This window comes from Caloenas nicobarica, chromosome 7 (assembly GCF_036013445.1).
Source record: "Caloenas nicobarica isolate bCalNic1 chromosome 7, bCalNic1.hap1, whole genome shotgun sequence".
Taxonomy (NCBI): domain Eukaryota; kingdom Metazoa; phylum Chordata; class Aves; order Columbiformes; family Columbidae; genus Caloenas; species Caloenas nicobarica.
Genome location: NC_088251.1, coordinates 36,227,008 through 36,247,333, shown reverse-complemented (window position 1 = coordinate 36,247,333; position 20,326 = coordinate 36,227,008). Strand labels below are relative to the sequence as shown.

Sequence of the window (20,326 nt, the reverse complement as noted above, 5' to 3'; positions counted from 1 at the left end):
AGATCATGTTAGCAAAAATGAGATAATTGCGAGTTCAGCTGCGGGCAAAAGGGGAGAAGTGTTGGCTGTACTTGCTGAATTCTCATGGGGAAGTTTGAGGAAGAAGTGTGACTTTGGTTGTGATGAGAACAACCTGTGAGATACTAAACAAGCATTTTAGATGCTACTTTTTTTGTCTAGATTGTGAGTTATTCAAGACTGTTGTTCTTCGTAATTTTTAAGAAATGTATTTATCCTGAAAATTGTGGGGTTTGTGTATGTCACAGCTAATTGATGGAACTCAGAAGGCTGCAAATAATTAAAACATTAGCTTCCCACAAAACCTTGAGTAGGTGCACATAATCATATTCCTTTCTGAAACTCAAATTGCTTAACAGGTAGCACCTATTTCTTACACCGCAGTGGGGTTAGAGGGGCTGCTTTGAGCTTTTGTGGAGATAGCAGGTCAGCTTGGCTCTTTGGCCAGACGTGGCAAACCGCATCAGAAGATGGTGGTCATTAAAAATCCTTAACTTCCCACTTGGCTGTCTGATGCTGCTCTGAGACTTAAGGCAAAATGAGACAACTCTCCACCTGCTGTGCACCCTTAGGTCCTCTCTTTGCAAGGGTGTTCAGCTGCTTTTGTTGGAGGAGGAGAATCCCAAACCTGCTTTTATATTTCTCCTGAAGCCACAGACTGTATGGGGACAAACCTCTGGGTTTGCAGATCTGTTTGGAGCTCTTGTGCTGCGCACTGAGACACGAGACATTTTTTAGCCTGTCGTGTGGCTTTTCGAGCTGTGTATTCAAAATCGCATCTTCACGAGTGCCTGAGGAAGATTTTAATTTTGCAGTATGCATGGATAGAAGACAGGATGGCAAATGATCCAGGAAAGGGCCAGGTAGTAAATGGATGCTTCGCTTTTGTTGCAAGCGATGGTCGCGGTGAACTTAAAGGTTGCAGCATGGATCTGAACAGGGTGTTGGAAAATTGCTGTGCCTGAAGTCGAAGCAAGACATAGACTGTTTAACATCAAGAAAATAAAGCAGGGGCCTAGAGGATCACCCTGAGCTTGGGATAGGCAAGACTTGACAGTAAAGTTGCTGGGAAGAGCCTCGGTGAAGATGTCAGTCAAGGAACAACAGCAATGCTCACACTCTGAAAGTGAGAAGAAAAGCACCTGACAGCAACAGGCCTGTCAGTAGCATTTTAGTGAGGTCTTAGACACAGAGATCTGTTCAGATGTGAAGGCGAATGGGGTGCAAGATGGTTTTGCTGGCAGAAATGTCAAGACTAATGTCTCTGGCAAGCGGTGGGGATGTTGAGTAGAAGAGGTGTGTCTTATCTAGCTGGGCTGAAGGAAAGGATTAGGCATAGTGCCTTGCAAGAAACGTTTTGCACAAGCTGTGAAGTCTTGGGCAGACAAGCGTTTTAGCTAAAAGCAGGCTGCGGTGGAAGGGTGTCGTGGATGGAGGGAGCTGGTTGTGGTCTGCGGTGGCCGCTCTTGGCTCCAGTCCTGGGCTTGACACTGGAGCTGGCTGTAGTCATCTCGCTTGAAGGTAAAAAGTATTTATGTGTTTTGGCTGATCGAGTTGGGTGGGGTGTTCTAATGAGGTCAGGTCGTGCTCTGGGGAGGAGTGAGATGTGGGCCTGCAACCATAAGTCAGAAGATCCTTTTGGCGTAACAAGTCACCACCTGCCCAGTGGGAGCTGGAGACGGAGTCACCTCAGCTTTGCAGCTGGAAGGAGCTGGGAAAGCGCGTGTTATCCTTCCCTCCGGTTTGGTGGAGAGATGGCGGATCATAACTTTGCAATAAAACAATTGCTTTTGATCCCTTGCCCTTATCTTTGGAGGACTTTGTGGACTGAAGCAATAAAAATGAGACAAAGCTTGATTCGAGGTGCAAAGGCTCGTAAGAGAAGAGAGGAGTGACAAAAATTTTCGTCTGTGCAGGTGGCTGCAGGAAAGAGGGATCTGGTTGTGGTGGTTGACGCAAGGACAGTTCTGTGTTCCTGATGGGCTTGATTGTAAAAAACAATGTCGATGCGAAGAAGAATAGGGGAAATGCTTTAAATGATGTCAAAGCCGTATCAGTGAGACCTTCTGTTTGTCCCCTGGTCGCATTTGCTGGAGATGGGAGGTGGACCAGGGGTAGGGAGGCTCTGCTTTCCCCAGCTACTTTACCCAAGCCTGGGTTGGGGAATTAACAGCCTTTGGCTTCTTTTATTAGAAATCTGAAAAATTAGAGAGGGTGTTTTCTTTCTGATAATCATCAGGGTGGGGAAGTTGTTCGAGTTGAAGGACAAGGCTGAAACAAGACCAAAGCCATAAATGATCTACAGATGCCTTGGCACTACCCTTGATCTTGCCTGTTCTATTCCAGCAGGTCTCTTTTTTTTTTTTTTTTTTCCTTTCTCCTGTGGCTCTTGGCCAAAGTACTGAAGGTTTCAAGTACATTATGGGCTGCTAAACCTGGTGGGTAATGCAGGAATAAAAAGCTGAACTACCAAGGAAAGTTTTCTTCTCTAATACATAATGAAGCGTAGGTCTTTGCGCCTTTTTCCTCCCTTGTGGCCTTATGTTGTGATTTCTGTTTATAAAAGCTTTCTGTTCTCTTTGATAAATTCTAGCTGCGTGTTGGGGAAAACAGTTCTAGGTACAAAAAAATCACTACTGGGGGAGTTAGCAAGTGGCAGATTGGTGGGAAGCAGTGGACTGAGTAAAGAATGTTTCTGCAGAATTTTGCCGACATGATAGAGAAGAGGAAAAAATGATGTTGGGTGACTGAGCGACCAGCTGCGGCTCCAAGTAGTTTTTTCCAAGACTCGACTTGAAAGTAAAGGTCTCTCCCAGCTCTCCAAGGCTTTTACTTCATTTATTAATCAGACCTTCAACACTGTGGTTAAAACGTTGAACGGCTTCAGATTCACAGATGGGATACTGGTGCTTTTTTTTATGTTCATGTTTAAAAGCTTCTTCAGGGACTTTGTTAATTTGTTTTTTTCCTGCTGCCATGAAGAGTCAAAACTTATCAGTAGTGAAGACTCTTCGTGTTTGTTCTTCTTAACTCTGAGATATCAGGAGCTGGTGTTTCCAGTTTTCCTGGTAGTTCCCAGGCTGAGGATAGGAGGGATTTTGTCCCATTCAGCGCTATTTCTTTCAAGTATTGTGTTGCTGCACATAACTTTGTTATGTTTCTAAACCCTTCAGAGGACTAAGGTGCTTATGGAAGCGTTGGGGGAGGAACCGTGCACATCTAATGCCGATTAAATTTCATTTCCAGGTGATGGAATATGAGAACAGGATCAGAGCCTACTCCACGCCGGACAAAATCTTCAGATACTTCGCCACTTTGAAAGTCATAAACGAGCACGGCGAATCAGAGGTTTTTATGACACCGCAGGATTTTGTGAGATCAATAACACCTAATGAAAAACAACCAGAGAGTAAGTGATGTGTCTCTAGCAATTGGAAAAACTGATACGGCGAAGGGGAATAAACTCTCTAGTCTCTGCTTACTCGATCTTTAAATTTCCCGTCAAACAGTTACGTTGTTGGGTATCCTCGTTATGTTGAGAGCTACAGCACAAAATTGGGGTTGCTGGTTAGGCTGCTGCCACAGCTGAAAAAAAGTGATGTTGGTTGGGGTATGCTGCTTGTTTTTTCTGGTCTGGAAAGCTGGGTTGTGAGTGTTTGGTAAGAGGTTGTTTTTTGTGGGGTGGCAGGAGGATTTTGCCAGTCTTCTGTTTCAGAGGAGATTTGTGGTTTGGGTGAGATATGGGAAATCGGGTTTCTTGGTCTCCAACAGTGTGTCTCAAAGAATGAAACAGGCTTTTGTCAAATTAAAACTCTCTGCAGGCATTAAAGGAGAACTTCAGCCCCCAAATGTTAACTTTTTGAGAGTGGGGTTTATGTGAAACTGTTTTTTGATATCTTACGTGACAGCTGCTGAATAAATACCGTGTACGTGTGTGCTTAGAAAACAACAATATGAAGTATATGCAGGAGGGAAGAAAAATAATCCTGGCATTAGTGTTAAAAGCATGTTGGTGAATTGATAATAAGGGCTTCATCAAGTCCTGAAAATGGCTGTAGTTTTCATATGAAGTACCTGGTTCTATTTTCAGTGAAGAAGTAGTTTGAGCAATAAACAGAAGATAGTGTTCATAGATGCTGAAACTTTATGTTACCATCTTATCTATCTAAAGCTCCTCGAATCTGATAATTTGAAAAGCAGTAGCACGTGGTTGAGGGCAAGTCTTCCCGTGCATTATTTTTGTCAGCCGGCTTAAAAATAGACAACATTCTATGTATAACTTCAACACACCTGATTCTCTTTTACTTCTTCCATGCAGTATATGTGCTTTGCGTTTTAAAGCGTGCGCAGAAAATAGGTGGAAGAGTGCTCGGAAAACACCTACTTTGGAGACAAGTGAAGGCGACTAATGCCAGATAACTCATCAGTCTTAGCCACTAAATTTCTGCTGTAACTATAATTATCCTGGATAGGTGGGCGGCTGAAATGGCCCCATGAAACCTGTTGTGCCTTTAAGTACCTGAAAATTCTGTTAGTCAGTGCCACAAAGCAGCCTGTAAGGGAAGAAAATTGCCTTAGTGATACTTAGAGGTGCTCTAGGAAAGTGGAGTGAGATGGAAATTTAGCTTTGGCTGGCCATCAGCAGGCAAAGCAGGAGAGCAGGCGTCTTATATCTGTTAGCTTGAAAATCTGTCTTGGGGACCGTTATTGTCATGGACTTGCTTCTAGACAAAGCTGCTGCTGGGGTGGTTCCCAATGATGCTGTACAACATCACAATCACGGTAAATGATTTTTTTTAATACATAATGAACAGTAGAAGTGTAAAAGGCTCAACGCTACGGTAAAGTCAAACCAGCCATACGCTTGTTCCCAAATGTTCTAAAAACTCGTAATAAAAAAAAAAAATCTGATTATAAAACCAGAAGTTAAAGGCGAAAGACTGCTACCTGCTGGCTGGTTTATTTCTGTACTTTACATCCGTTGGGTACTTGTGACTCAGAAAATAATCTAGATTATAGATTAGTAGGGAAATGGCGGGGCTGCTTTCTCCCTTAGTCACGACTCGGGTGTGCCCTCCGCCGGGGCTGAGCGTCCCACCCCGTCCCAGGGAGCTTCATCCTTCGGGCAGTGATGTAGCCCTGAGTGCTCCTTGGAAAAATCTCCTTCAGGTAGAGATGCAACCCGCTATAACCATACTAGTTGGGTAGGTTAACATTTAACACAATTACAGGTTGCTTTCTGCAGTCCAACTGACCTCAAGGTTTTCCATGAGTAATTGTTCATAGGTTTGTGGGGCGAAGCAATTGCCTTCTGTTCCTGTGAGTTAATGCGGTTCAAGACACGAGCAGGGCAGGGGATGCTCTGAATGCTCAAGGTGCTGGTCCTAATTTCAGTGAGTAACTTCTTCTTAATGTGTCTGCTATTTTATGGAGGGAAAATACCGTGGAATGTAAGTGATACAGAGTAATGAGGTATCCGAGTCCCTGTTGCATTTATTTCTAAAGCGCTAATCTACTGCGAGGTATTATATGCCTGATTAATTTTTGTGGATTACATAGGGGAAAGTTTGATTTATTGTCAATGAAGTGTCAAGTAAATTCTAGACTGCGTTTTGCTGGCTTGAGGAAAAGGAATGCCAATTCGATAGCTCCTGTAGATTGCTTTCTCTAGTTCAGTAAAACTTTTTACTGTAGCTTTCCCAAGCAGACAAGCTGTGCTTAAGGCGTGACACACTCTTGCTGAGCTTGGAACTGTCTGTCAGAATAATGGCATTAAACTTGGAAGCTGCTTTAAAAAAAAAAAAAATTCTTTATGTGCTATCTGGGAAGGCCAAGCGCCAACAGAAGCGTGCACAGTGATATCTGCTCCCTGCAGTCCTCTGTTTTTTTGGTTTTATTCCTCCCACCTCATCTCGTACCCGAGCGATAGCTTGGCTCCCAGACTGGATCAGCGGGGATGGTGGTTTCATACCTGACGCCTCCTTGGTATCCCAGCCCAAAACTAACCGAAAATACCACCTCAGTCTCTGGTGGGAAGGGTAAGGGTTTGCAAAACCCTCTGTTTTAGATGTTGCAGCTCTTCCAAGACAGGTTGGCTTTTGCTGAAAAAGGTGTATAAAGCCATGACACATGATCCATAACCACGCCTGATACCTGCAGGCTGTAACTGGCACATTCTCCGTAGTCTTACGTAGCTGTTTTCCTGTGTGAAGGTTTCCAAGTGCTTGGACCAGCTTGGTGGTGACCTGCTCTGGCCGTGTAGTTCTCTCCACTTCCCCAGGTGTCTCTGTGTTCATTCTGCATGGATTGTTTTCCTGGGAGAAGTGAGTACTTTGGGGCATCCAGGACTAAGAAGGAGCTGTGGCAATACTCAGCCACTACCAGGTTTTTTTGCTCTTTGCAATAAGGATGGAAAGAAGTAAAAAAAAGTCTTCATGTCTTATCACAACATGCTGTAACGAAGACAGGTTGTACCCAAACCAGTCTTGCTCTTCCATCCCAGTGTTAACATCCCTGGTTAACCCAAACTTCTGCCACATGAAAGGTGCCTTTCAAGAGCCACCACGCTCTGCAGCAGCTCAAATATCTGGATTGTTGCAGTGCTTGAGAGATTTTTTTATTTTAAGTTCACCCAGTAGGGTGGAGAGAGAGAGGACTCACCAGGCTTGTACAGATCTCTAAACTTGCGCAGAGTGTTCAGTGAGGACATTTAAGACCCAGAAAGAAACTACAGATGCTGAACTTGCCTTCTTGTTTGTTGATGGGGACTTGTTCCTGTGTTCTCCCTCAAATACATCTGCTGGAAGGGTCTTCAGGGAAAGGGTGTGAGTAAGGAGGGGAGGTAACTTGGTGGTTGTCTTCCAGAACCAGAAGAGTGAATAGATGTGGTTTGTTTTTTATTTTTTTTTTTTTTTCCTGTGAAAATGTCATTCCTAAGCAAGTATCATCTCTGAGCCTGTTGTGCCTGATATGAGACCCCAGGAACGTAGCCAAGGAGGAACACGTGAAAGGCGCGTTTTTGTGTGTGCTTATGTGATAGTCATAGGAAGAAATGAGTAATTAGGATTTCCAGGATAGATGACGGGATGGGATGGCTGGTCTGCGATGTTATGAATGTGCATCTCCAGGGAGACTGTTGGAGGAGAGGGAGATAGATGAGAGCAAAGTAGTCCCTTGAACAAAATAATTGTGGACTTTACCACAAACCTGAGAGTGGTGCCTCCTGAGAGATCTCTGGCAGCTCACTGTGTGCTTGCAGATTACATTGTAAATTCAGGGGAGAATACTCGTACAAAAATGAGAAGCTGAGTTACAGCTCTATAGGAGAAAACTTGGTCCAGCATCTTCTCCTGTAACGTTGCGTGCATGGTTTATAAGCAGGTTTTTTCTTCAGTCTTGGTAATTAGCCCTTTTGCTCCTCTACTTGGTGAGGGAAAAAAAAAAAAAAAGAGTCCATGTCATATATCAAGTGAGGGGAAAGGAAAAGCAGATGATAAGTAAATGTAACCCAGATAATGTGAAAAATCTGACAAGGGTATAAAGACTGAGGGGAGTTGAAAAGGTTTTTCCATCATGGTGGAAAACTGCTGACATCCCAGAGGAAATCATGGTGGTTTCTAATTGATCTCAGCTGTGTTCTTGGCATAATATAATTGTTCTTCTGGAAGCTCATTCGTTAAATATTTTTTAAAACTGCAACCTATAATCTGCTGTCCATAGCTTGCTTTTTTTTTTTACAGGATAACATGAAGAGCTCAGTAGTTGTTTAGATAATTATCAAGTGTCTTTTCGTTAATTAATAGAAATATAGTACGCATTTGACTTTAGATTTAATTTGAGCTGAAGAAGAGTAACAGCATGTTATTCTGTGTTTTTTTGCTTTACGTAAATAATTCTTTCTCCATTAAAACATCCTCCCCAAGCCAAAGAGGAAGAACTAAACACAAAGAAATGGTTCCCCTGTTGAACACCCTCTTTTCCCCATTGTGGCAGGCAGCGAGTGCGAGTCATTTTGATTTAGTTTGAAACATTTTTTATTTTTAGAGTGCTGCGAAAGTTCCATCACACGAATAAGAGTGGGGGCCTTTATTCTTAGTATTGCTGAGTGAGTGGTGTCAGTCTAATCTGAAATAACACAGCGATGCCACTTGCTTAGTGACTCCTCGGCAGCGCTGGCGTTTCTTTTGATCCCGTGATTGTACTTTAGGTGGTATCAGAATTTGCAGGAGCGATGTGTAGTGGTACTCAAAGATCAAAAGTAAACTAGCTATGGTAAACTAGCTATTGGTCCCAGAGAGGCTTTATGAGGCAGCCAGGTGTCCTCCTGAAACGATTTCTGGATTTCATTGCTGTCTCTCTTGGGGGAAATCCTTTAATCCATTTCTGAGAGAACAGTATTTCAGCCCCTGCTCTCCAGTGAAAGGAGAAAAAGCTCTTTTTTTACTGGTAAACATGCCTATTAGCTCGTGTTCCTGCAGCTTGGCAGCAATAGCCCAGCCAGGGGATATTTGTTTTATGAGCATATCACTAACAGACAGTTCTGGGGTAGCTTTAGCTCAGCACGCTGCCTTTTGAATAACAGAGATGTAATAACCGATATTCTTTCCTTTCCTTGTTCAGCTGTGATTGTCCTGGGTCGTGCAGTGTTTCCATTCGCTCTCCAGCCCACACAAATGCTGAATTCTTATTGTAAAGTCTTGGAGGAAAAGCCTTTTTTTTTTTTTTTTTTTTTTTTTTTAAATGTAATGCAAAGAAAGAACAGAGGCGTCAGGCAACCTCTTGCTTCTTGGTTTCCTTCTGTCAACTTTTAAGATTAAAGACTTGTGGTAAAACACGTCCATAAAAAAGAAAATAAACTGTGCTGGGAAAAGAAAAATGGATCGAGTAAAACTGTATGCCGTGAACATATAAATGCCCTTTATAAGGTTTTGAATTGGCTTATTCTGTTAGGAGCTATTGTAAGGGGAATTTTATAGAGGGTTTCAAGTGTGTAGCTTAGTTAATGCAACAGAGCAGAGGGGACGTCGTTGTGCATGGCTGGGGGAAAGAGTGGGCATAAAACACTGATGTGAACCGAGAAGTTTCTGCTTGCAACAGGTAACACTGATAGCAGTGACATGAAAAAAGGTAGCAGCCAAAGCCCCTAATTCTTGTGCTGTGTTTTCGTATGAATGTCTCTCCCCGATCTCCAAGAGATGTATAAACCAAGGTTATCGATTTTGCTTCTCGTCAGATGGGCTTGTGTCAGAGGAGGCTGATGTGATATAGGTAATTATAACTGCATTTCTGTAATTGCTGTGGTGTTGTAAGCCATTTCTTCAGCAAATATAACAGCGAAATGCTCGGAGCTCTTAAGCTTGAGGACAGACCTGGCTGCTTCTACACCCAGCCTGAGGGTTTGGATGCAGGTACAGGAAAGCCATATGTAAGTCAAGGTCCGTCGCTCTGTCCCTCGCAGGAATCATCTCCGCTTACCCAGGTGCTTTGTTTTTCTGTCTATTTTCGATACGTGCCACAGCAATCGAGGAAACACATGGAAGCAAACATCTCCGTGCTTGGGTGAACGAGGCTGGACCAAGCCGCAGTCTGGAAGCAAACTGCCTTGAATTCAAACCTCTGAATTTCACCACTGCGCTTTTCTTTCGCTGCCTGCATCACTATTGTAATTTATGGCTGTTAACTCTCGTGATGCTTTTCAGTCCACTCCAGCCATAGCCAATCACCTCCCCTTTTGCCCACCTCATGTTACACCTGTGGAGAGCACAAAGTTTATAACAGTAGCCTCGTCCTTTAGTATAGGTACTAGTATTCTGCCTTTTTAGGTTCCATTTGGCTGTTTTTAGTAACTTTTCTCTATGTACATACAGACTTGCATATTTATTATTATTTATTACACATTACGTATTCGCTACCTATATTTAGTAATATATATGATATTTATTTTATATATATGTAAAAGAAAACAGTTGTTCATCTTTTCTTGCTGTTCATCTACATGAGCATCCATTCATTTTGGGTCTCTTCTGAAACCTGTTTCATTTCCCTGTAGTGGTGTCCAGCTGGGGAGTGGGGGGGATGCCATTAAGACATACTTTCACTTGCTATTTTTAACCCGTGTCCTTTTTTAGCTTTCTGTGAGTACGTGTGTAACGTCGGGCTGTCAGGGATCTGTCTCGCAGCACTATTTCCTGGCATGGCAACAGGAGGTGTGCTTGAGAAATGACTTTATTACAACACGTGGGCATAAGCCAAGCTCAGCTGTGCGGTCCGCATCCAGATGGATGGGCAGGGGGGAGCTCAGACCAGATGACGTGTCTCTGGTAAAATAAGCACATTTATTAAATGAATCATGCCTCTAAATGTGACAATACTTACTGAACCACTTTTATACCCACAATCTTAAGGACGACAATATTCAGAAGATTATTAAATTCTGAAAATGTGTATGAATATGCAATTTGCACTCTATTGTCAGGCGCACAAAATATTGAGAAGGCGCTTTCTGGCTTGAATATGCACAAATCCAGAAAGCCCTCTGACAATCGCTTTGACCTTTGAAATTGGTGATGGAGGAGTTTTAGCTGCTTTGGCTCAGAAAGGTCGAGGGGGTCACCCTGCAGCGATTAATAACTCCGTTTTCTGCACTGTAACCATTATGAACCCTTTCCAGTAGATGGGAAGGGTTTTATTATCCTCCTGCACCAGCAGGTGACACAGCAAGCGTGGGAGAGGTTTTATTTTGGTTGTTTTCCGTCTTTTTTTCTAATTTAAATTGAAATGAGAGTGTGATAATTATCATAAAGAGTGGCAGAAAATGCATGGGACGTAACGCTGCGGAGGGGTTTTAATTCTTCAGAGAAGCAAAAATTGGCCTGTGCTCTCCCAAATTACTGGAAGTGCTTGGTTTGAGTTCTGCTTAATCTCCTTTCAGGGCACATCTTCCCCACTTTGGATTGCAAAGCTCAGACAATTAATCTTCCCGAATATTTTTGTCACTTTGCTTATATGTGCATTCATCAGTGTACGTATAGCCTGCTGGGCGTTGTGGATTCGATTGAGAGCTCTGTGCCTTAACTCTGCAGGTGCTGGGATTTTTTTTTTTTCCCCTCCCCTCTTCAAGTTAGAAAAAGCATGTTGTGATGGTATGAGAAACTGAATTTACTCGTATAAATTACCCCTCTACATGCCTTTCTCCAAAATGCCCTTCCTAGCTGAAGCACTCACTTTCTTATGAATCCAGCTACAACTTATCTCCTTGGAAGTCTATTTACGAGCAATTTTATACGAAAATATAAACAAGTTTTTGGATTTATTTGGGAATATCCCAGTTAATCATGGGAACAATTCTTTGTTTTCCCATTTGTGAATCATTCAAGAGGTATTATTTAAAATGGTAAGAGTTTTATGAACCTGTATTTACATGGAGCATCATGGGCAAAATGTTTGCCTGGTAATAGTGCAGAAATCTTGTACTTTGGGGTGGGTATTTCAGGCTCTTGAGAGGTGCTGGGAGCTGTGCTCCTACTCTCCCTGCTAGAAAGAGCTTTTCTTCTCTGACGCCCTGAGTTTGTTGTCTTTCACAATCAAAATACAAAATACATGAAGCAAAAAAAAAAAAATTTCATCCTTATACTTTCTACAGGTGTCTTTCAGACAGTGCATTTTACCTTCTAATCCTCACTCGAGCAGAAAATCCACAAAATGCTTACTCTTGCCCTCTAAGACCTTTATTTTTTAAAGTATCTTTTTCTTTCTTTTTTTGTCTTTCAGACCTGGGGCTGGATCAGTTTATAGTGAAACGCTATGATGGGAAGGTGAGTGTGTTAGACTATTAAGCGTATATTATTCAGTGGCTTTTTTAACCTAGAGTCCTTTAGTCATTACCTGTGTGTGGGTATAAGTTAAATGAAGTATTTGAAATATTCTTAGCTTTTTGTTGTTTAGTAGCATTGCGGTGCTTTTTCCATAATGACAGATTTTTTTTTTTTTTTTTTAAAGGGGTCTTATTTTGGTGTTTACAGATAAAATATTACCTCTTCTTATATACTAGTAGGCCAGGAAATTATAGGTCATGATCATGTTTCTGTGCTGCTGCTTCATGGCTGTTTGAGACTCCCGTAAATTACACTATATCCAGGGAAACTTGCTTGACTTTTCCCTTCCAGACTTACCTACAGGTTCCCAAAGGAAGGAGACGCTCCTGTGTTTTTATCTGCATCCCCAATATCTTTTTTTCCTCTCATCAAACAGCCTTACTCCCTTCCCCTTTTGAAGCCCAGGTCCTTCGTACAGCGGTACACGACCATTCTGGATGTTTGTGCTGTCAAGATATGTGTTGGTAAAATGTTGAGCATGCTCTGAGCTGGTTTTGTCCACCTGCCTAAGTGGAACTGCGGAGCATCCTCCCTGTTATTACGGAAATCAGACTCAATTAACCACATCGTTAATCCCATTGGTATGGAGGAGCACGGTAAATGCAGCTCTGGCCCTAGGACTAGCAGCTCATATCGACTTCTTGATGCAGATAACTGCAGGTTCGTTAATTTTGCATCATATCACCGTGAGCACATAGTGGTACTCCAGCTTTTAGCGATATTTTCATTTCATTGGTGTCATCTGTAAATAAAGCTTCTGTTTTTCCAAAGGGAAATGAATATCTCATCTCACTTCATTGCTGAGTGATGTGCCTGACACATAGTGTCAGCAGTTTCCAGAAAGCCTCGATACTGGAAAAAAAAATGCATTTAAAGCTTTATATAAACACAGTGTGGGCTGAACACATGCAGTTCCTTGTCTTGTTTTGTGTTTAGTAGGGAAAGGTAAAGGCAGGAGATGGTGAGATGACAGGGACCTCAGGTATCAGCGGCGTACGAGAGTTCTGGTTACCCAGGCAGCAGAGTGAGGTTTGGCTTGAAAACAGACAATTGGAAAGTAGTATTTTGGCAGTTAGTTTTGACGCGTAAAACTACGAAGCATGTTGTGAACACTTGTTTTCTTCTCCCTGTGACACAAACGCATGTCTGCTTGTCAAGGTTCAAAAAAAAATCCCCAAAGAAATGGAAAAGTACATATATTCTTTGCGAAATATCTAATGTTTCTCCCTCTAGTTTGTCAGTCTATTTTGCATCTGCTCACTTTCATCACTTGATCTTGTCAAGCTATCGCACTCATCCCTGAGGCTTCACACAAACAAGACTTGTTTGTGGGGAAGAAATGCTGAATCCCACGCTATTTTTGCTAATCGTTCCTCTGTCCCTGCGCGCTCTGCAGCCGGTTCCTGTCACGTTGGACAAAAGAATCAAAGGCGATCCCTTGGCTGAACGCAGCTTTCTGTTCCTCTGCCCCTCGGTGCTGAGGGCTTGAATTGCAGCACGTTTCAATGTGACAGACGCGGTTGTTGAAAACCCGCAGTCGGTGTTTGGGGTACCGTGCTCGACTGTGCATCGTCATCCACGCTCTGAGCATCTTGCCGTTCAGCGTGGTGAACACCCGGAGGGTGGACAACAGGCATTCTTCACTTTTTGCGCTAACCACCTTTCGCTCTGACCTGTAGCAGAGTGAAATTGCTTTTTTAATGTAACTTAGGGATGACGATGCTGCACTTGGATGTCTGCGTGCTGTGGTTTGAGTAGTCTGGAAGCGAGGCAGCAGATTTAGGGTACTGCAATGGACTTGATCATTATCTTCTCCTCGGACCTATTTTTGCCACAGTCTAATAACACCCTAGGAGGACTTTGTGCTGTTGAAAATGAAGAAATAGAAGTTCTTGTTTGCTTGGCTGTTTGCTTAAAGACATTTGGGACTGACAAAATCTGACCGTGGCTATTAGAGTAGTGGTGATGTCCAGGTGAGAGGATAATTTGAGGAGATTATTAAATAAGTTCGCCTTGGCTCTCCCTTGGTAATGAAAGAACCTGACAGCAGATTGATCTGTCCGATAGCATCGTGTTCTCATTTTATTGCTTGCTTTGGGCTTCAGTTTAAAAAAACAACACTGTCTTTATGCATCAAGCACCATCTGAGCTGCTGCAGAGCTGACCCGGCTCATTTGAGTTTCTCTTGCATAGTGACACTGGAGGGATAACAGTCCTTTTGCATCTCTTCCTTCTTGCGTGTTGCCCACTACGTATTCCTCTTGTATTCCTCTACCTGGAATCGGCTTTCTGGCGCTTTCCCTTTGCACGTTGGCAGAGCTGATGAGCTCAAGCAGAAGGGCAAGAGGTCCATCGTTCCCCTAAGCATCCTTCCAAATGTCACACAGGGGTAAGGGGACTTGTGATCAAAAAGTAATAGACTTGCTCAGTGGAAATTTCCTTCTTGTTTTTTAAGGTGAGAGGAGTTTGTGAGCAGCCAGATGCAAGCAAACTGTGGTACTGGAAAGTATTGATAATCTGCAGGCTAGATCCTGGCTGAAGAGTGGAAAAGATAATTAATTTTAGTTCCAAGCAGAGATGTATACCCAGGGTTGCATGCACATAACAATTGAGAAGGAGATACGGTAAAAAGAATAGAACCAGCTGTGCAGTCAGTTGCCTTTTAATTACATATTACAGGACAATGTTTTAAGTATCAGTGTGAATTTTGAGCACGTATGTTTGAGATTTAAATGCCGCGGCATTAGTAAGGAGATGCATAAGCCGTTCTTTTCGCAGAACCAATTTTATTTACGTAAAACTACTGTCAAAACAACTAATTGGCTGTCCTATGGTGGTTGGGACTGGTCTTGCCAAAGGATTTTATGGAGTGCTGTGCCTCTGTATTGTAACTGTATCAGGTTTCTGATGCGTCTTGCTGTGGATGTGATTGAACGCTATGGTGAGAATGCAATACCTGGTTTTGTTTGTGTTGTTTCTTTTTTTTCCCTCTCCTTCTTCCTAGTGCTAATTTATAGAGTTGATGCAGAGGGAGGTAAATGTTATTGCCTTATTAATGAGAACAATGCTCCTGTAATTTGAGCCGAAATGCCTTTTCTTCACTCATTGTAAGACCAAAAACCCTGGAGACATTAATCCAGCAAAATCCCTTGGCGAGATCTGTTTGCCAACATGAGCTCATCTTGTCTCTGACCTGCTGCTGGGCCGAGTGTGTAAGAGGAAAAAGAGACATTGATTACTATAAATTCAGAGTAGAAAAAAAAAATATATATTAATCAGGCTGCAGACATTTCCGAGTGTTCATGTTGAGCCTCAACAAAAGACTGATGTGAACGGAGACACCATCTAATGCGTAGCTCAGGGTGTGGTGGTGTGAAGATGTCCAGACCACTACTGCTCATCTGCTCCCATGTCTCTTTCTTCCTCTTGCATTTTGGCTGTGGGAAAGCAAATGCTTTTTTAACCCATCTGTGGGAGAAATCTCTCATGCTGTCCCTTCTCTCATCCCTACCATCCTGAAAAGCACACTTCTGGTTAGGAGGGGAAGTCCTGTTTAATTTATGATGTGCTGTTCCCTTGCTGCTTAATGCTTGTTAGGGCTTAGGAAAGGGGGGTTTTGAGAGTGACGTGGAAATGTTCTTTGCACATCTGATTTGCAAACTGAGGCATGGGGCTGTTTCATCACTCTTTGCCCGCATCTTGCTTAGCAAGAGGATAGTAGAAATATGCTTCTACTAAGTAGAAGTATGTCTCTTAGCACAAGTAATGTGGCATAAGCTTCATTAATGTTACATAAGTTCTAATACAGATTTTGTTTAACGTTTTCTTTTTTTGTGCCCTCTCTGTTTACTTGATGTTTGGGTTTTTTGGCTTATGCATTAACGATTGATGAGCTTAATCTCTCAAAGAAGAAAAGCAGCGATGCTGTTAGTGGTGCTCATCTAAAGCCTGAGCTGCAGATCCACCCTGTTTAGAGCAATTCAGTCCCTATCCCCTGGATCCTTTGTGGTGCCTGTCACTGGTGAGGTGGCCTGGAGTCCCACAGCTGAGATTTCGGCGGTGGAACATGGGGGAAAGGTGGGAGCAGAGGCAGAAAATGGATGTGGTGGGTACACAGCATAGATCTGTCTTTGTGCGGTTGGGCGCTCACACCGAAGGTAAGCTGTAGTGCTTTTAGAAGACCTCTAGACTATTTAGGAAAAAAAAAAACAACAAAGCAACAACACAACACCCTAGATGGCTTATTAGTTTAATAACAAATACACTTGACTTACTCTTTTTGTTCTCCTGTGGGGAAAATTTCTTGCTACTGCTTAATAAGAATGAAAGCCTTCGAGCTACCAGCAGCAGCTTACCCTCCTGCTACCATTGCTGCAGTAAGTAATTACAGAGGCTTCCAATGCCCTCTAATTAAATTTATGGATTAAGTATTTCCTGCCAGCATTTATATTTACATCTCTAGATGTTTGGAGATGCTGTAGAGTAATGCAGAGCAACAGCAAAGTGAAAAAAAAAAAAAAGGAAAATACTTCAGATGGTTTCTGTAAGGGATGGTAAAACATCTGAAATTTGCTTCCACTGTATAATGCAGTTGACTGACTGAGCCCGTTAACTGAGAAGGATACTCGGTCCTTTCTCTAGCTTAGACACAATGAAAACAGGTGAGGAGTCCTCTAAATCCAACTGTACAAGGTCCTGCCAATGTCTATGGAGTTCTTAGGGAGGTGGTTTAGTGACAGTGTTAAGTTAATGGTTGGACTCAATGATCTTGAGGGTCTCTTCCAACCAAAATGAATCTATGAATCTATTTTTAACGGTGTTGGGAGTAAATGAGTCCCCAGTGTCAGCAGTCTGAGCTGTTGAGTCGAGGTTATGGCTTGATTGGAGATACCTTGAACATCTCTGTCGAATTTCAGATTTCCTGCTTTAAATTCCTTCAGCTTCTGATCTTAGTGTAGGTAGTTTTTCACATAATAACCAGAAATCATCTTCTTACGTAGATAATAAACTATACGAAAGTTCCTCTGCTGTCCCCAAAAGTGTCTTAATGAACCGCCAGGGGATAATTCTTGCCCGTGAGCCTTTGTGGAAGCAAGCAGAGATGCAGTTTATTACAGATAATCAGCGAATCTGGGCTGAGCTGACGTGATTTTTCTTTTCTTGACTTTCTTTGCTTATACCAGTGTCTGTGGTTTTGAGTTTCTTTGCTCGATAGCTTTTTCCTCCCAGCCAAACTTGGCCCCCACATATGCTTTGGTTACCAGTTTTTAGTTAGGTTTTTTTTGTTCCTTGCTGCTTCTTCCCTGTTCATTGGGAACTGTGCAGATGCCAAATGGCAAATTCTTCTCTTTTCTCTTCTTCATCCTTCCCTAGCTCCTATACCAAACGTTCGTGGCATATTTCAGTTTTGACAGAGCTCTACTTGCTGTGATGTTTTTGTACCACTAATTCTGTTGCTCGTTTTCACAGGGCTCGTTTGACAGGCTACTAAAATGCTCTGGTTTTTCCATGTCCTCTTTTATTCTGGTTTCCAGGTACCCGGCGGGTGTTTCTTCCAGCTACTAATATCTCTGATATTTGTGTCTTTATTCTAATTATGGTTTGGTTTTTTTGATGTAACCAAGCATTACCTCATTTTCTTCCCTTTTTTAACCCTCTCCCCTTCCACCAGGATTTCTGGCAGGTACAAAGCAGACAGCATGTGCTTTAATTAGTTTGTGCTTCAGACCTCATAATATGCACTTTTCATGTAAAAGGGACAGTGTACGCTCACTCCTGCTCCTTTAATAAGTAATCCTGAATCCTTCCCTTGATCCTCAGCCTAAAGGATTTATTTCTAAACATTTGAATTCAGCCTGTTAAGAGCGCAGTCCTCAGGGTAAGCATTAATACATGGCTTTAGTAATGGGAACATCTTTGAGCAAAGCTCAAGCATGTATCTCCCTGTCCTCCTGTTTTCATTGTATCTTTTGAGGCTTCCGACTTATTTCTGACTTATTTTGCAGTTTGATGAAACTACAATAGGCTGGCTCTGGAAAATGGCATTTTCTGCCCGAGGCCGCGGAGTTACTTTTGCTCTGTGAGAAAGGCCAAATGCTGTGAGGAAACATCAACTACTAGAATGGGTATAAGTTTGGGAAAGGTTGTTTTTTGCAAACTTTCTTGAGTTTTCCAAGTTACAGAACTATGCAGGGTGAACTATGTTAAAGAATATTTTAGGATGAAGATATTCAGGTGCTATAGTTCATAAGGTGGTCTCTAGGAAAAGGAACTGGATAGCAGAGGGAAGTTGATTAGTAAATAAAAAGGGCAATGTACTCTAAATGCTTTGTTTGCCCTGTAGCTTCGTGATGGTGATGAAACCTGTAGGGGAAATCAGCAAAAAATAAGCATCTTGGTGACAAAGTGCCCTTAAGTGGGTACGTATGGTCCTTTAATTAGAAAGTGGTTTATGGATTCACTTTTTTTTGCTTTAATTTCTTTGATAGTTTTGCTGGCATTAGATTAACGCTTAATACTGAAGCGACACAAAACAGAGCTCCGAAAACTCTGTCCTTGGGTGACAGGGAGTTGATGGGGAGAGGGAAGAAGGATGGATCGAGCAGGGTGGGAGGAAACGTTTCAAGGGATGCTCAACCTCACCGACTACAGGAGAAGGGCCCATCTGAATGGGAGAAGCAGGTGAAGAAGGAAGGAGGAGTGAGGGAGTGGAAGGCAACGGCAAGGTTTCCACTTGTATCTTAATTTGGTTCCTTACCCATTTGCAATCATGATGGCAATCTCTAATTGCATGATTACATGCACTTTTTTCCCCCCGAACCTCTTTCTCATCTGGTGGGTGATTAGTGTTGAGTGTTTGGCCCCGACCTCGTCATCTGAGCCAATGTTTAGTACTTGCTTTCCATACAGAATTATTATTTTCCTCGTGTACTTTCACACTAGAGTTTTTATCGGGGAAAGCGAGCAGCGTGCTTTATCAGCATAATGAGTTCATCTCGGTAATGCAGGCTGAAGCGAGGGAAAGCAGAATCCCCATTTCCCACCCGGAGACCTAAACAGCCATTTAAATTCAAAGGTGCCAAAAGTCAACTCGTTTTCGAAGCGTGATTTGAGACATCAAAGACCTAATTTTAATCCTCCCCCACCACATTTCTGTGACGAATGCCGCTGTGATCCTCCACGCTGTGATTTCATTACCCTGCAGAGGACCGAGCAGCAGTGTAGACTGTCCCTTTTCCGACACATTTCCTATTCGCTTTTCCAGCAGGGGTTTCTCCCTTGCATGAGAGGTTTGCTGCCTGCGAAGGGTCGGGAAAGTCTGTGCCTTTTTATTTTTGGTCGTACAGAATGCTGGCCTTGCATTTCAGGTGCCGTTTGTTTTAAAGGTGATGAATATTTACGGCCTTGCTGGAAGGAGGTAATGCAGATTGCTCTTTCCAGTCTCAGGAGACCACCTCCAGTAATAATTGCAGCCCAATTTTTGATTCTCTGTATGTACGTGTCCAAATTCAGAGGGGCAGAGCATGCAGAACAACTTCATCTATGCCCAGTCTCTGTATTTTTGTCCCCCAGTGTATATATACAGACAAAATAACCCCCAAATCAAAGGTTTTAAAATACTCTTTATCAAATTATACTCCTAAAAGGTCATAAGTGGCAATATTTATCTGCCAACAGTAAATTTTAAGCATTTTCCCACCAGGGTTTGCCATGCAGAATCTGTGTTTGCCTGTGTTAGTATGTAGACCTCATAGTAAATTATCTAGAGCCACTACGAATGACGCTGTGAACTTTTCCACTGCGAAAAGCGGTTTGTGAGTTTCAGAAAGTCCTTGTGCTCTTTCCGTCACAACCTTAAGTACTTTTTCTTATTTAGTGGCAAATAAAAAGTGATATTAAAAAAAAAAAATCCCAGGCATCTTAGGTGGCTTATTGTACATCCATGTTATGAAGCTAGTTCTAACAACCCTGAGTCCCTCAATTCTCCCCCAAGTCTTTATTTTGTCCATGTTTCATAGCGTGGGGGGACCTCACCTACCTCTTTTTCCTTAAGGACTTTCGAACATCTAGGCTGAAAGGCATAAATCTGTTTTTTTGAAAGCCTTTTTATTTCTTTATTTCAGTTTTCTTAATGGTAGGTAGTGAGGTGCCAACCTGAGTTGTCGTGAAATGTCTAAATGCGTGGCTTTGGTTCTTTAAAGTTTGTCTTAAAAAAGAGCAAAAATTAAAAACCTCCCTCATTTCAGAGCTTCCCGTTCAGCATTTTGATGCAGCCAGAGTTCAAAGCAGTAGTATTTTAGTTACTGTAGCAGGCTGCATTGCCTGCAGTTTTCACTGGCATTTTTAAGGGTTTTTCTCTCTTCTTAGAGAGACTTAATTTGTAAAGAGACATATCCCAAAATTGTAATAATATGGAGGGTCATCTTTGCCTTATA

The 20,326-nt window shown here is 42.4% G+C and overlaps 1 protein-coding gene across 3 annotated transcripts in view; it reads left to right on the top strand.

Moving 5' to 3' along the window:
- MICU1 (mitochondrial calcium uptake 1) overlaps nt 1–20,326 on the top strand; it is a 99,283-nt gene that overhangs the window by 28,908 nt on the left and 50,049 nt on the right. For 2 of the 3 annotated variants that reach the window (XM_065639366.1, XM_065639365.1), the window contains exons 5-6: nt 3,265–3,427; nt 11,788–11,831. In XM_065639366.1, coding sequence (XP_065495438.1) covers nt 3,265–3,427; nt 11,788–11,831 — 207 coding nt within the window. Of the gene's footprint in view, nt 1–3,264; nt 3,428–11,787; nt 11,832–20,326 lie in introns of those variants that run through there. The other variant, XM_065639367.1, reaches the window with a different exon arrangement.